This window comes from Phaenicophaeus curvirostris, chromosome 1, assembly GCF_032191515.1.
Source record: "Phaenicophaeus curvirostris isolate KB17595 chromosome 1, BPBGC_Pcur_1.0, whole genome shotgun sequence".
NCBI lineage: Eukaryota > Metazoa > Chordata > Aves > Cuculiformes > Cuculidae > Phaenicophaeus > Phaenicophaeus curvirostris.
In genome coordinates, this window is record NC_091392.1 from 67,941,175 (window position 1) to 67,957,695 (window position 16,521).

General features: G+C 39.8%; 1 protein-coding gene across 7 annotated transcripts in view; it reads left to right on the plus strand.

Annotated features, from left to right (window-relative positions):
• The window catches only part of PTPRO (protein tyrosine phosphatase receptor type O), a 350,703-nt gene that overhangs the window by 299,389 nt on the left and 34,793 nt on the right, over window positions 1-16,521 (plus strand). For all 7 annotated transcript variants that reach the window (XM_069861801.1, XM_069861818.1, XM_069861787.1 and 4 more), the window contains 5 exons: window positions 2,413-2,612; window positions 4,805-4,925; window positions 7,882-8,075; window positions 10,431-10,542; window positions 15,920-16,071. In XM_069861801.1, coding sequence (XP_069717902.1) covers window positions 2,413-2,612; window positions 4,805-4,925; window positions 7,882-8,075; window positions 10,431-10,542; window positions 15,920-16,071 — 779 coding nt within the window. The remainder of the gene's footprint in view (window positions 1-2,412; window positions 2,613-4,804; window positions 4,926-7,881; window positions 8,076-10,430; window positions 10,543-15,919; window positions 16,072-16,521) is intronic.

Here is a 16,521-nt window from a genome sequence, read left to right on the forward strand (position 1 = left end):
AGAGACCCACCGGATCATCGAGTCCAACCATTCCCACCAGTCTCTAAACCGTGCCCCTCAATACCTCATCCACCTGCACCTTAAACACCTCCAGGGAAGGCGAGTCAACCACCTCCCTGGGCAGACTGTTCCATTGCCTAATGACCCTTTCTGTGAAGAATTTTTTCCTTATGTCGAGCCTGAACCTCCCCTGGTGGAGCTTGAGGCCATTCCCTCTTGTCCTGTCCCCTGTCACTTGGGAGAAGAGGGCAGCTCCCTCCTCTCCACAACCTCCCTTCAGGTAGTTGTAGAGAGCAATGAGGTCTCCCCTCAGCCTCCTCTTCTCCAGGCTAAACAACCCCAGCTCACTCAGTCGCTCCTTGTAAGACATGTTCTCCAGCCCCTTCACCAGCTTCGTTGCTCTTCTCTGGACTCGCTCCAGAGCCTCAACATCCTTCTTGTGATGAGGGGCCCAGAACTGAACACAGGATTCGAGGAGCGGTCTCACCAGTGCCGAGTACAGAGGGAGAATAACCTCCCTGGACCTGCTGGTCACACTATTTCTGATACAGGCCAAGATGCCACTGGCCTTCTTGGCCACCTGGGCACACTGCTGGCTCATGTGGGCTGTCAACCCACACCCACAAGTCCTTCTCCTCCAGGCAGCTTTCTAGACAGACTTCTCCTAGTCTGTAGCACTGCATAGGGTTGTTGTGCCCCAAGTGCAGGACCCGGCATTTGGCCTTGTTAAACCTCATGCCATTGGACTCTGTCCAGCGGTCCAGCCTGTTCAGATCCCTTTGCAGAGCCTCCCTACCCTCCAGCAGATCAACACTTCCACCCAGCTTAGTGTCGTCCACAAACTTGCTAAGGGTGCACTCAACGCCTTCATCCAGGTCATTGATAAAAATGGTCCTCAGGGCTGGACCCAGCACTGAGACCTGGGGAACCCCACTAGTCACTGGCCTCCAGCTGGAGTAAACTCCATTTACCACCACTCTCTGGGCCCGGTCATTCAACCAGTTTTCCACCCAGGAGAGTGTGCACTTGTCCAGATCACAGGCTGACAGTTTCTGAAGCAGAATGCTATGAGAAACTGTATCAAAGGCTTTACTAAAATCCAAGAAGACTACATCCACAGCCTTTCCCTCATCCAAGAGTCTAGTCACTTGGTCACAGAACATGGGAACATTTGCTTTTGAGGGGGGTTGTCTGTGAGTTTTGTGAGCTTTTAGAACCATCTGAGGATTCTTGGCAGTTGTCTTATGTATTCTGTCAAATACAAGATCCTTACTATTTTAGACAGATTTTCTATGTGTTTTTGGTACTGTGCCAAATTTGAGATGTGCATAAGTACTCATAAGGTGAAATTGCTTTTCTGTTTCTCGTTATGAATCTGATCAAGTAGGCTTTTTGTGTGGGGACTACAACTTTGGGCTGTGACATGAGGTAACTCAATTCTTTTAATGCCGATGCTGAAATAATTTCTGATTAGTAAAAGTTAAACATACATCCTCTGGCTCCAGAGAAAAATCTTATGATCAAATTGCTCTTTTTACCTGAGTAGGTGCAGGTCTGCTGTCATGAATAAATTTTACTCATAGCTTCAGCCTTATCTTATCCTTGTAGCACTCAGTCAGTGAATCATCCTGTCAAATCATTGGCTTGTATTTCACAACATTTTTGTCACACCCAGATAGCATTATGGGTTGTCAAATCTTACAGGCAGATCTTACAGTAAATTCTTTCTCTGGCATTTGTTTTATTTTCTCAGTAAATTTAAAGTGCCGTTAGAATTGCATGGAGGGAGGAATGTCAAGGAGAGAGCTGCCGCAAGCATAATTTAAGTGACAAGAAAAGCTGACAATTTTCATAAAATCTGAAATTTTGACGAGGTCTAGCTGAAGTTTTCTTCCAAATCATTATTTGTCTACATTTAATCCTGTGTTCTCTACCAAGTACTTCAAAAAATCTGATGGAGAATGAGATTCTGTGTAACCTCTGTGAACCTGATTTTCACACTTTGGGGCTGTAGTACACTTCAGGGGCGTGTTAATGTTTAGAGATGCAAAAAAAATTGTGTGCTTATCCTTTAGTATTTTTCAATGATCTGTACATTATTGGATGTCACTGTTTTAAACATTCCTTTGGAGCAAATCTGATACTGCTGTGTTGGCTCTGGTAAGCAAGAGAGAAAACTGCAATCTGAATTTTCAAACAGTGACGTTACTCTCATCATCTGCTCTGCTACAGGTGAAATAGCACCAGCAACACACTGTTTCCCAGAGGCTGCTGCCTTCACTGCCTACCTGTGATGATGGACAGCTGTCAGTTCAGCCTCTCACTAGTAGTAAATAATCCTGTGAAAGAACATTTTAACATACATAACACATCCATAGACTGGCTTGCTAACATCATTTTGCAACGTCTCAGGCCCCACAGGTGAATGGATAGAAGAGCTCACTGAAAAACCCCAGCATGTGACCGTGACTGTGCTAAGCTCCACTACTGCCCTGACATCCTGGACAGCATCACAAGAGAGTGGTGGCAACAGCACCATTGTGTCTGTGGTCTCCCTTACCTGTCAGAAGCAAAAGGAAAGCCAGAGGCTTGAAAAACACTACTGTAGTCAGGTAAGGGTCAGAAAGTAGAAGTTTTTCAGATACAGGAAATAATTGCTAATTATCCTGGTGTTTGAGATTGTCATGCCCAGGGATCCTCTCAGGCTCAGGGCTGCAGAGCACATCAGTAGGGTCTCCCTTCTGCAGTCTGAACGGACGCAGCTGATGCAAGGGGGAGCATTGGCATACAGGAATGACACTGTGCAGCAAACCAGATTACTGTTAAAATTGTATTTCTGCTGGACTGACTGGTCAATCCTTTGTTCAAGCTTTTGAGTTATGCCGTACCCTGTAAAGGACTTTTGTGGCAGCAGGCAAATTGGTGCCATACCATAATAACGCTTAGGCGTATGTTGTAATCCATTTATATTAAAAAAAATGTTCATGTGCATAATTATCATCAAATTAGCATAAATTCATTCTCAGATTTCCTACATATGAATACCGATCCTGACTCTAAACTTCCTGGAAGTTTAGAAGTAATCAGAAGTAATTCTTTTCTTTTCATCCATAAAAAAAAAAAAAAGGTGTCAGCAGTTGGAAGTAAATAATAGTCCATACTGCCTGTGATTTGGATGGACAAGAGTTCTTTAGGGCTACTGTATGGGATGTGTTTATAATGATCAAGAATCCTTAACTCCCAAATATGGCAATTTTCTGTTACTAGAAAACCTTAGTGAGTATGACCCCACATCAGATCCTGTGGATGTGATGGATCAGTAGCATGTGGCTTTAGTTAGAAAGAAGTTTTAGCCCACATCTCAATTAGCTTACCAAGACGTTGATAAGGCCATTTTATGAGGAGTGCCGTAACTTCTGTATGGTTCCCTAAATGCATGTGATGGAAGAGTCTGCAAAGTCTGCTGTGCTGCCCTGCTGCACCTTCATCTTTTCCGTGAGAATGGAAGGAGACCACTAACACTCCCAGTAAATCATCTGCTTCAACTCTGTGATTAGCCTTGCATGGTAATTAATAGATGGAGCCAGCACCCTTTAAAAATGTCTTTTAAAATGAGTCTTTGACAAAATGTTTTGAGTTTTATTCCAAGATTGTTCATGAACTTTAACATTTGGAAGTGTGTTTAGATGATGATTTGAAAATTGTTTTTCAGAATTGTCTTTTAATATATGCAGTCAGGAAGCAAACCAATATAGTACATGATTATAAATCAAAGACAGCAAGTATATAATGTATGAGGAAAGGAATTAATGTAAGATTCAACTACAATCTCAAAAACAAGTACCTAAATCTAATCCGTGAATAAACAAGAAACCTATAAAAGTAAACGTGTGTTTATTGCAAGTCAGGAGAAAGGTCTAATTACAGTTATTGGTTTCTTTTTGTCATTACAAATATTAATACTACGTCTAATCAAATTTTATCAGCTTGTTATATCTGGAATTATTAACATCTGTTGGTTTGAATTCTCCTTGACAAGCTGAAAAGGACAAAATTCAGGGGAGAGTTCTATCCATTTCTACCATTGTGCATAATTTAAACGTGATTTAGCTTTCCAAAGCAGCTGTTAAACACAAATTCCCTTCCTTACTAGGTCTGTGCTGACGCTGATGTAGTAATGTTCATTGCAATAAAATACCAGTGCAAAGGTGGTTATGATATAGACTTTGGGAAGGTTGCAAAGAAATATTAGGAAATATCAGCATGCAGTTCTAGAAGTTTCAAGAAAATCACAAAGTCCCTTAGATTTTGTAGTGCTGTGCAGGAGAGGTGAGAGAGAGTAATTCCTCTCTAATTTCACCATGTAGTCATTTAACACTTGCATTCAGAAGACAAGTTTCCCATAAAATTGCCTTCAACTCAGATGAATCAGATGGTTGATGAAAAACTACAGACTCTTATTGAAAACAAACCAACTAAATACTCCAGCCTGAATAACGTCACCTGAATATGAATAATGTTGCCTGAATATTTCAATAAATCCTGACAGTAGGCGAGAGTGGGTGTACAGTGTAACAGCTGACTTTACGTGGCAAAACAAGTCTGATTCTCTGTGTCAGATTATTTGTCAGGTCAGTCCTGAATACTTTCACAGTTTTTCCATTTGGGGCTTAATGAATGAAGCTTTAGGTGCTGATGACAGTGTCTTCAGAATCATGCCTTTTGTAATTGGAGTAGTTCATGTACAGTCTCAATCTTTCAATTAACTAGGTACCTCATATCTAATGCATTTCCCTCCTGCTAGGTGAATTCAAGCAGCAACCTCATTGAAAATCTTGTTCCTGGTGCCCAGTACCAAGTTGTGGTTTACTTACGGAAAGGACCATTGGTTGGACCACCTTCTGATCCTGTTACATTTTCCATTGGTAACCCCTGCATCTACTGTTTGCTATGTGTTTTGTTTTGTTTTAAAATGTGTGTAGTGTATTCATTAAGCCCTAGAGCTCATGACGGAGTACAGAATTATCATGTTAGTTGTTTCAAATGTAATGAACGCTTATTGAAAATATTTTTCTTGCATTGTCTAGCCCATTACTGAGGTGGGGAAAATAATCCTTCAGTGGAAGATAGATATTTCATGTTTAAACATTAAGTTACTAACAAATTTAACTAGTGAACAATTATGGTCAGGAATCACACACAGAGAGCCCTGTGGAAAGAACCATCTTTGCTGGTTGATGAGAAGCTCTACATGAGCTGGCAGTGTGCACTCGCAGCCCAGAAGGCCAACCGTATCCTTGGTTGCACCAGAAGAAGCATGGCCTACAAGGCAAGGGAAGTGATTCTGCCCCTCTCTTTCTCTCTTGAGAGACTTCATCTGGAGTACTATGTCCAGTTTTGGAATCCTCAACGTAAGAAGGAGATGGAGCTGTTGGAGCAGATCCAAAGGAGGGCTACAAAGATGATCTGAGGGCTGGAGCACCTTCCCTATGAGGACAGACTGAGAGAGTTGGGCTAGTTCAGCCTGGAGAAGAGAAGGCTTTGAGGAGACCTTATAGCGACCTTCCAGTACCTGAAGGGTCTACACGAAAGCTGGAGAGGGACTGTTCACAAAGGCTTGTGGTGATAGGACAAGGGGCAATGGCATTAAACTGGAGAAGGGCAGATTTAGACTAGACATAAGGAAGAATTTCTTCACCATGAGGGTGGTGAGGCACTGGCACAGATTGCTGAGGGAAGTTGTGGCTGCCCCATCCCTGGAGGTGTTCAGGGCCAGCTTGGATGGGGCCTTAGGTAACCTGATCTAGTGGGAGGTGTCGCTGCTCTTAGTAGGGGGCTTGGAACTAGATGATCTTTAAGGTCCCTTCCACCTGAATATATGTTTGTTTCTAGCAATGCTTATGGTCTATGTCATTTAATGTGGGAGCCACCTCACTTAGGTACAGCCAGCCTAAGCTGCAGGTGGTCTGTGGTGCATGGAGAGATGTAGGCACTTCCTAGAGCTGATTCATCCCCACTGACTCATGAAATGTGCAGGACTGCTATGAAGACACTTGTTGCAGATGTGCTGTATGAAGGATATAATGTGGCCCAGTCTGAAGGCTACAGTGATAAAAGTCAGGAGAACTGGCTTGTATCCTATGGTACTGCACAACCATCAGCAACTTAAATTGTGTATGCCTTGATTTTCTTGAGTTAAATGGTGTATCTTGTTGTTCTGTGCTTTGGGATTTGAAGATAAGAAGAACTCTGAAACTGAGAGTAATAGTTTCAAGAATGTGTTTTTGTGGCCAACAGGCAGAGCTGCTGCTCCCTTGCTTGTAATTCAGGTTTCCACCAGAATCCTAAGTAAGAGTCACTTAGGACAGAATTCAGTACTTTTTAGTTTCAGTATAATTTGTTTTGTAAAGGTTACCACTTTTACAGAGTGTATTAAGAGGAAAAAGGGCAAAGAGAAAGAAATTCAGTATATAGAGATATGTTGGCAGAGAAGTATTTAGCTAGAGTCACCCAAGTTCTCATTGTTTCAAAATGTCTGCCTTGTCTGAGAGCAGGTGCCTGAAAGCTACAGACCTTCAGTATTTTTTATTCTCCTTCCTCTCTATGACATAGGGAAGAAAGTGAAACAGAAAAAAAGAAAGTTAACTTGTTATGCATTGAATCCTTAAATGAAAGCAAATATGTGGAGTAGTGAGTAAAAAACCCCATATACTTTATAATTAAAATTGTTATTATTGGACAATTTTTGCAAATGCTTTTGATTTTCTTTCTCACTGTTGTTACTTCAGAAATCTGCAAAATTCCCGTTTTACTTGAGAAAGTAATATCATATATTCCTGAAGTAAATAAGTTCCTTAATTTTCTCTACTTTTGTGTCGCTTTGCAACCATAAAAGATTCTTACTAAACTCAAAACGACAATCAGTTTCTAAACAAAACATCTCAATTATTACAAAGGGGATGTTTTTTAATGGAATAAAACAACAGGAGACTCTCTTTTCATAACAGGAGATTGAATTTGATATTAAAATGATAGAACTGTAAAGCAAATTGTTCTGTGATATTATCAGTGGTGGTTAATGATGAATGAAACTGAACTAAGATAAAACACAATTTCATAAGTATTCAGTTCTCCCCATGTTTATCCTAAGCCTCTTCTTCACTGAGTGAGTATTAACACTTTAGAGAAAGCAAAGAAAAGATATGGTAAGTGATGTATTTTTCTAAAGGGAAAGGCTAACGTGGGCTGAAGTAATCTGGGTCCTGGTCTTGGCTCTGATCCAGCATGCAATAACTGAGCCTCTGCAACCCTTGCAAATGTTAGCAAAGTATTTATTTCAGCAGCCTCAGTTAAGTCAGAAAGAAGAATTGCTTTTCAGACAAGTAAGGGTTGCAGAAGTTTACCCTTATGTGACATTTTTCAAATCATTTGACTTCTCTTTCTCGGTGTCATCATCTGTGAGGCAAGCATAGCAAATACATGACAGCACATTTAGGTTCCCCAGGGAAGGAAGGATAGACGTAAAAACTGTTGTTTCTAATAGTCTTCATCTCCCCAAACTGTTACGGCTTTTGATGCGTTTGGTTTTGAGCAAAGTAGAATGGAACCCTATATTTATGAAAAATTAAGCCCTGTACCTTATCTCAAGTTGAGCAGAAAACACCAAGTAGCCTGTAGTCTTCTATGAAAAACTAAACATAACACACTGAAGAACAAATGCTGAAAAGAATTATATTCGGCTTCTTGTGACAAAGGAGCTCTTGGAAATCAAAGTCAGGAAAAAACCAAAAGAAGGTAGAACTTAGTTAAGGAAAGGTATTGTTTTAAAATGAAGTATAATAGATAACACACACTTTCCTAACCTCAATTTCTGATTTGTAGTGCCTACTGGAATAAAGGATCTGACGCTTTACCCTTTGGGACCTACTGCTGTAGTTCTGAGCTGGAACAGGCCTTTCCATGGGGTGTTCAGGAAATATGTCGTAGAAATGTTTTACTTCAACCCATCAACGATGACCTCTGAGTGGACAACATACTACGAAATAGCAGCAACCGTCTCCTTAACTGCTTCTGTGGTAAAGTGACCACTACTGACTCTTGCTTTCCCATGCCTGTGTGGCCCTGGCACCTTGTGACATTGCTTTGCCCAGGCTTTCCATCGTGAATATGTATGTAAGCATCGGCACATTTTTCTAGGCAAAGCAGACAAAATGGCTAGGATGCTAGAGGCATTTTCTGTTCTGAAGTAAGGGATTGCCAGCTGAACCATACTAAATTTTAAGCAGAGCGATGAGATAGATAAGCCTCTTTTTTGTTGACAAATAGGCATGTTCAGCAAGTCCAGAGGCAGCTTCAGTTTGTGGGTCAGTTTATCAGTCAAGGCTTTAAAAAGTCTATCATCTCCTTAGGAGTGGTAGTCCAAAGCCTTATCTACATAATTAATATTGATAATATGGATTTGGGGCTTGCAGGCTAGTTTTGCAGCGTGCCATCTGGAAGGCTTAGCTGCAGAGATGCTGTCATGAAAATAGCCTTCATGTTTCTGAAGCTACAAAGACTTATGCTACATTTTCAGCTAGGTAGGGACTGATTTCTAGAAGGCCACACATACATATATATTCACATTCAACTTTCCAGAAATAAAAGAAATTTTCCTCTTTTTTTCCTTTATTTCCTAGAGAAGGTGAAAAGATTTTATTCAGTGCAATACAGCAAGTAGTTTTAGCTGAAATTACTTGTTCAGAAAGTTATGAGTATGCAAAAAGGGTAGCAATAACTTTTGCTGCTTGTGAGAGCCACAGTGGTTTACCGTAATTGATTTGCGTAATAGCATTTGTGGAGTCATTTTGGCTACAGCAGCGTAACTGTAATTGGGTACGTGACTTTCAGTTTAGCACGTAAATCTCCAGGGAAATTAAAAACAAAAATAACTTACAAATGAGTAATTAAAATCTTGTAATTGTGACTCAGCACAACCAGATTAATACCTGCGTGGTCCAAGCCATCTTAGAAGAAATACCATCTTCTAGAGTTAATGTGTTCCATTAAAAAATGAGATATTTTTCCTTACTGTTGCAAATCCTATTAAAGGAAGCCACATTGGAATTCCTTTATCTGAATTTCAGTCTGACATGCAACAGTGCTATATCACAGCCAAAATGAGCATTTCTTAAAGAATAATTTTAAAGAGTAAGCCTGAAAAAGAATGTCTTCCTGTTCTTCTGTTACAGCATTTAACATACAGGTAGGTATTGGTGAACTTTTGTTTGGCTTGCTCCAGAATCCCACCACATCCCACAAATTTCACTCTGATCTACTGATGCCTCGGAGTGATGTATTCTGGAGCAACAATGCCAAACCCGGTGAGAAGGCAGGGGAATACAAAACCCAAGCTATCCAATAGCTTAGAACAACAATTATTTTCCAAAGGGTTATCACTTGATCAGTGAATTGAATTTGCCCTTTCTCTTTGTTTAGTTGCTTCATTCATTTTGTGCTCTGCATTTTATTTTAAAATTGTCAAAGCAACGTTGGTAATTGCAATACTATACCAGGGGCATTTCTGAAGAAGTCCAAGCAGCTTCAAGTTTTCAGTGATAATTCAATACAGCTTTTTCTAAAAAGCCTAAAGAGAATAGTCCATAAACCCTATGTTTGGATCGGCTTCTAGTATCTGTAGAAAAAAAGGCCACTGCAAACAGCAGAGATTTGTAAAAATAGCAATTTCTAATATGTTGGAAAATTTAATTATTTGCAATTCACAATTATTTTCAATTTTAAAAACATAACAGTGCTTTTCATTTAAACATAAAATTAAATATTTGAAGGGTTTTGTTATTTCAATGGAAGTATTTGAATTTTAACTTAAATATTACATATGATATTATAATATAAAATATATTTCATTTTATACTTCATTTATATCTCATTTTTATTTATGTAATTTATAGTTTTAATTTATGTCTTATAAGTAATTTATTTTTAATTTACATTTTATTTATAATAAATAGCAACATAAAGAGAAATACACTTTAGTGTTGGAAAGAATAAATATTTTGACATGACAGTATCTGAGTCAAAAACATTTTTGTAGTTTATCCTCCAACCCTGTTTAATCAAAATAGAAAAGCCTACATTTTCCACTTAAATATTCAGCAAATCAGAATTTTGTGATGGAAGATAGTTTTTCAGGAATCATTCTCACCACCCTGGAAATTGATGAGAGGTTCCCATAACAGGTAGGGAATAAGCAGCAGAGCCATCACTACCATATTTGCTCCCTCTGCACAGATTTTTATATAAATTCAAATGGCAGATTACTGAGGTTTCCTTTGGAGTAAGGAATGGGAACTTAGTAAAATGAATGTGGGCACAAGATTTATAAAATTTTCTCTTGTGCTACTGTTTGTCTTTCTTTTGTCACTCTACAGAAAATAACTAACCTGCTGCCAGCTTGGTATTACAATTTCCGAGTCACCATGGTGAGTTGGGGTGACCCAGAGCTGAGCTGCTGTGACAGCTCCACCATCAGCTTCATAACAGGTAAGCACTCACCTGAAAAGATTGTGGAAATACTCCCTGGAGCTGAAATGCTGAGAAAGTCCAACTTTGGTGTTGCATTTCACCTGAAGATACTTGCAAGTTAGGATACTTAACAGCTAAATGTTTTGGGGTTTTTTTTAGGCTTTGTTTTTTTTATTTCTTTAAGGAAAGCTCTGAGAACTGCTTTAAATGAATATATAGAATTTTCTGCTGCAAAGCACAGTATTTGATTACTGTGTTCCAGTCCTCTCCATCAGCTGAATTCATGGCTCCAGTGGGGGCTGGTGAACCTGTGTGTCTTTTATGACACTGTATGTTTTGAACATTGAGAAGTTAAGGAGTGAATAAGTAATCTGAAATCTTAGACTTGGTGATATTATGAAACATTTTTCCCTATAGTTTCATTGTTTCCAAATACTTTTTCCTCCTCACAGTAATGCGCAGATCAGTCTGTGACTGCAGCTTATCTGGCATGGAGTAGAATTATGCACTCCTAGGCAGGCCAAGGCAGGTATTGTTGTCTTCCAGCTTTGTCTTTTCTGCTGGATGCTTTTTTCTTGCTCACAGTAAAGACGAAAGGGTCCTTCTGTGATTGAGGCATTGCACCCTCACTGGTGGATTTGCCTTGGGAAATTGATGCTGGCAAGTCATTCGTAGTACGTATTCTCCGCTGCAGTAAATTAATATAACCTCATGGATCATCCTCTACCACTTGGGTCTGGCCTTGCATTTAACACACTATGTTGTCTCTTGTCAGGTGCTTTGGATTTGAATCTCCAATGTGTCATGTAGATGAGACGTAGAGGGAACAGCACACAAGAGGTCCTGTTAGTGCCTTGCCATCCTAGCATCCAGGCTGGTGAAGTCAGAGTTCCCTATTGAATCATTTTGCTTTTATGCACCACTGTTTAGTTCACCTTGCAGAAAGTAATTGAAAGCAGTAAATAATTCAGTGCACCGTGAGCAGAAATAAAGTATGACTCACTCTTATAGATGTAGAAATGAAATTACGAGGAAAAAAACAGCCTACAAAGTCCCAGCTGCTCCCTCAAAAACAGATACTAGCCTAGTTCCAGATTCTGTTTTTGGTGAGGGGCTAAAAGGATGTATCTGAGAAGAGTGCTGAATACAATTATGATTAATATAGTGCCTGTGATCAACAGAGGCACAACAGAAGAATTATTAGTGGGTTAAGTCCTTGCTCCACTGAAGTCAGCAGAAACCCTCTCAACCTGAAATATCTGATCCCAAGCTACACTGCCAACAAATTCTGTTGCTTCTCCATCTCCAGTGTATCAGAAACTCATGGCACTTGCCGGGGCCCCATAAAGGGTCTCCAGGGATATTCATTGTCCTTTGGCATCAATCAACTTTTCTGCAGCACTATAAGGAAGCAATTTTCCAGATGGTTGGTTGCTATGTGAGGGGAAAAATGTGTTTTCCATCTCATTTGGGTACCAGGTTCAACATTTTAATGTTGAAATGTTCTAGTTGGGCCCTCACCATTCAATATTGTGTCTCCAGAAACCTGCAGCAGAAATTAGGGAGATTAAGCTTGTTCTAAAATGTAAGGCATCATCAGGATCTGTGTGGATAAAGTAAAGACTGTTATTGCTATTAGATGAAAAATGGATGAATCCCTTAACTAGCAGGTGCAGACAAAACTCAGAAATGGATGAATCTCTTACATACTGTCATCAGTTTATGATTGGAAAAACCTCTCTTCAAAAACGTCATCTAGTCTCAAGTGAAAATATCAAGAAAATAGCCAACTGGAAAGTTATACCAATGCTGGATTACTCTTCTTATCAAAGGTTTATCCTTTGCTTCTGATCTGAATTTTTCTAGTTTTAATATCCAGTCCATAATTTTTGTTACACTTTTATTGATTAAAGAGACACAAAGCTTTTTTCCCTCTTTTTACAGAATATATTTTCACTCTTTTCTGTTGATAAATTGCTTCCATTGAACTCATCAGGTGCTCTGACAGTAATGCATGTTACTTTTCTCCATCTCTGCCTTCTAATTTTTACTGTCTTTACCCCAGTATGTGAAAACTGAAAGTGTAATACCAGTCTGCTAAATTCTCCTACAGAGACAAAATCAACTTCCTATTCAATCCTCTCCTGTTTATGCATCTAGATGACTGCATTTGCTGTGGCATCATACTGGAGCTCTGTGTTGATTTTCTTCTCTTCTGTGGCTCCTGATTCTTTCCTAGGGTAGCTGCTTTCCAATTTGTCATCTGGGAAGTGTTGTCTGCATATCTTTTTCCTAAAGACTCAACTTTGCACCTACCACTTTAAAATACATTTTGTTTGAACACGTCCAGTGTAGAGGCAAATAATTCAAATCACAGCCCTGTCCAAATCCTCTACTCCCTGGCCAGTTGCCATTTTACTTGCATGGTTCATCAGTGGTGCTTTTACTTTTAGACTATTGATGAAAGTGTTGAATAGCAGTGAGCCAGATTACAGCATTTTAAGGGAAGAGTCCTAACAAAATAATCTGATTTGAGTAAATCACAAGTGCTTATCAATGGGGCACCGTTGAATGTGAGTATTAAATACACTCATATCCTCTGATTGCCTTATTACTCAAAATCCTTCAGCTTTGTCTGCAGACAGCTGTTACACTAACCTGTGAGAATGCAGCATGCCAGTTTTTCTCATCTGCAGGGTGGAAATGCTTGTCCCAAGTAGGTGCTGCCTTTACGCTCTTTTAAAGTTAGCAGAAGTAACTGCAGAGTTCTTCATCATCCTCAGCCTCTTTATCTCCAGAGAGGGAACTGCTGGTTTTATGGAGCACCTGGTCTCTTTGAGCAATGCTACCTTCCCTGTACAAGTTGCCAGGAATTAAACAAAAAAAACACAACCCACCAAAAAGCCCTAAATATTAAAGTACTGTAATAAATGTTTTGTAGTCTTCTTGACAGTACACCATCTGCCAGTTCTTCTGTGTATAACTGGAAAGCTAACTTGTGCATCTGAAACATAAGCTTGATTTTTTAAAAAACAAGTAGAAGGATCACCTGGGAGTTTGGGACCAAACCTTGCAGAAAGCTTGTTTCCCTAACACAGGATCCTACTGCTCATGTGGAGTCTGTAGCGAGGCAGGGGCTTTACAGTACCTGGAATAAAAAGGATATTACAAGAGATCAGATGATATATAGCTCTCTCCCACAGCAATTGGTCAGATGTCCTCAGGAGAATGGGGGAGATTTGGAGGATCTCAGAGACTTAGTAGCAACAGCATTTGTTATCTCAGGCTCCTGCAGCAACAGTTGCATGCCGTTGTTTTAACATAGGGAGATTGTGGCTCTCTGCCAGTGTTGCTGTGGTGATTAATGAGTTTTTAATGCCACCTGCTGCAAACAGCTGGATTTAAAGCAATCATAAGCAAGGGAACTTTAGACCACCTACATTATCATTTACAATGACAATGCTTTGGGGTTTGAAGCATCATGAAGAGTAAAGAAAGACAGACTGTTGGAATTAGTGAGTAAAACCATACTTGTACTTGTAAAGCTGCTGTCTGCTGGTCCTGTGGATGCTTTCAGCTCTCACTTTCGGGCCGGATCAGTAACACAACATAACTTCCTACAGACTCTCTGTGCCATTCAGCTTCCAGTGGAATGTGGGGCTAGGGGAGTTGATCATGCTAGGACCTTAGTGTCTTTTCATGTATTGTGGATGTTTGTTGACAGATACCTAAAGCAAACAAACTGTGTGAACATTACGATTGAAGTCACATCATCAATATTTAGGTATAGGAGGAAATTATTACTAGTGCAAAAGATTCATGCCACTCATGACCTTTAATTGTAAGGAATACACAATAGTTGTGTAGAGATGGAACTCTAGAAATTAGAAGCAGTGTTGCTTTAAACATTTTACACTAAATAGAATTGCTTCCTCTCAGCAGCATAAAAGGACATTTCAAGATTAATTTGAGAGAATAGTCTTACTAAACGTTTCTATATGGCTCTAAATTGTCCATGGATTGTATTTGCTGCCTTTCTCAGCAATTACTTCAGTAAATCTGTTCTCTAACGAATGTCTTGATGCAAAAGTCATCGATGCCTTTGTGAAAGCAGCAGTGACATCTTGTGGCCCTTTCAAACAGATCCAAGCTCTGAGTCTGTCTTACATTTCATCTCGGCTGCTGGCACCTACAGCTGTGCTGCCATCCAGGGGTCTGGTGGTGGGAAGGACTCTCTCACCAGGCTGCCACATCTGAGCTGCCTTTGCACAAACACACTGGACTCAAAAAGGCTTGTGCTAAGGAAGATCAATCACTCCATATCATTTTCCCTACAATACTCCTAAAGAATGTGCCAACCATATACTTTTGTATACCATTTTATCTTACTGATGTCACTTTTAGAAGGAGTGATGATCTTTTTCAATTACTGTCTTTCCCTTTTGAGTCTTCACTCAGTTTTAACTTAAATCCTAATTGGGAACCTGCATCTCCAAATTAGACAATCAAGGTGAGCTGACCAGCTATACTCTCTCTGCAGTTAGTAGAAGAGCAACTCCAGGAGATAATTCTCATCTTAAATACCTATTTCAGTAGGAGGCGAGTAGCTCTTGAGGTTGCTGTCTGTTTTCTTGGGCTGCACACGAAGCCAAGGGCTTGCTGGCAGCTCCAACGCAAGACAAGCCACCGGTCAGATGGATAGGCCTGTGGTGGGGCAGCCTGAACTGTGCAGTGCAGGGGAAAGTGCTGAGCAGGACCTGGGGGTGTGGAGAAAGAAGAGGGGCAACAGCTGCTTCACCTAATACTTAATAATGTAGCTACCATATGCTAGTAGACTAGACACTTGGTGCTTAGATGGCTTTCAGATGACGAATGCCTTCTGTGATGGTGGAAATTCCACCCTGGGAACAAAGGTCGTCATAACTTCTCATGCAAAAAGATGTTCTCTGGCAAACCATAGGTTTGGGGCTTTCCCTTCTAGGATGATGCAAGTTCAGTGAAGAGAGGATATTTTTTCCTGTGGAAAAGCTATCGAAATTATTCATTTCTTCATTTCTCACTGTTTGTCATTTCTTTTCAGTGCTATTCCACAGTAAAGCAATATCTGAGGTTTTTTTACTTGACTTTGAATTCTTTTTGTAAATGTTGACTCAAAAAATGTAGATTCATGTTTTGTTTTGTTTTGTTTTTGACCAAATTGTTCCAAATATCTCCAGATTAAATGTTGGCTTTCATTTCTTTCAGCTAGAACTCCAGGACTGATGCTTTTACTAATATTTTTCTACTATCTTTGTGATACTCTCTTCTCAACAGTATTCCTTGGCAGAAGTTTATTGCTGAATTTGGTAATCAACTGTGTTAGACTGTCTTTAATACACTTGCCTTCTTCCTACAGCACCAGTGGCACCTGAGATTACCTTCATAGAATATAACAATCACTTTCTGTATGTCACATGGACCTATGGAGGAGATGGTACTGACCTTTCTCATTCCAGGATGCTGCATTGGATGGTCATTGCAGAAGGAAAGAAAAAAATCAAGAAGAGTGTAAGTATGAGTGGGGAAGTTATCACTAATTTTTCTGTATTTTTTGTGCTGAGTTGATAGCTTTTTCTATTATGAAGTTTAAGCAAGTTGATTAAGACTGGTTGCATCCTGATCAGTTAAAGTTATTTCATAGTGTTAGCACATGTTTCCAAAGATTCAAGCTTTCAAAATGGCCAGTGGACAAAATGCTTCTATGGTGATCCAGTGTAAGTGTTGATAATTTCAGTATGAATTTAAATATAAAATCATAGCTGATAAAATTCTGAGCTACAGACAGTAAAACACAGTAACAGTAAAACAAAAAGATTTTTTAGTGAACAAATAAGGTCTTTTCAATTCATATTTATTCATAACCACACTGCACTACTGGCTGAGTTCTTTTAAGTGATTCAGGGCAGGTACTGTCACAGGGGGTGTTGATTGACAGCTGACTGAACATGAGCCAGCAGT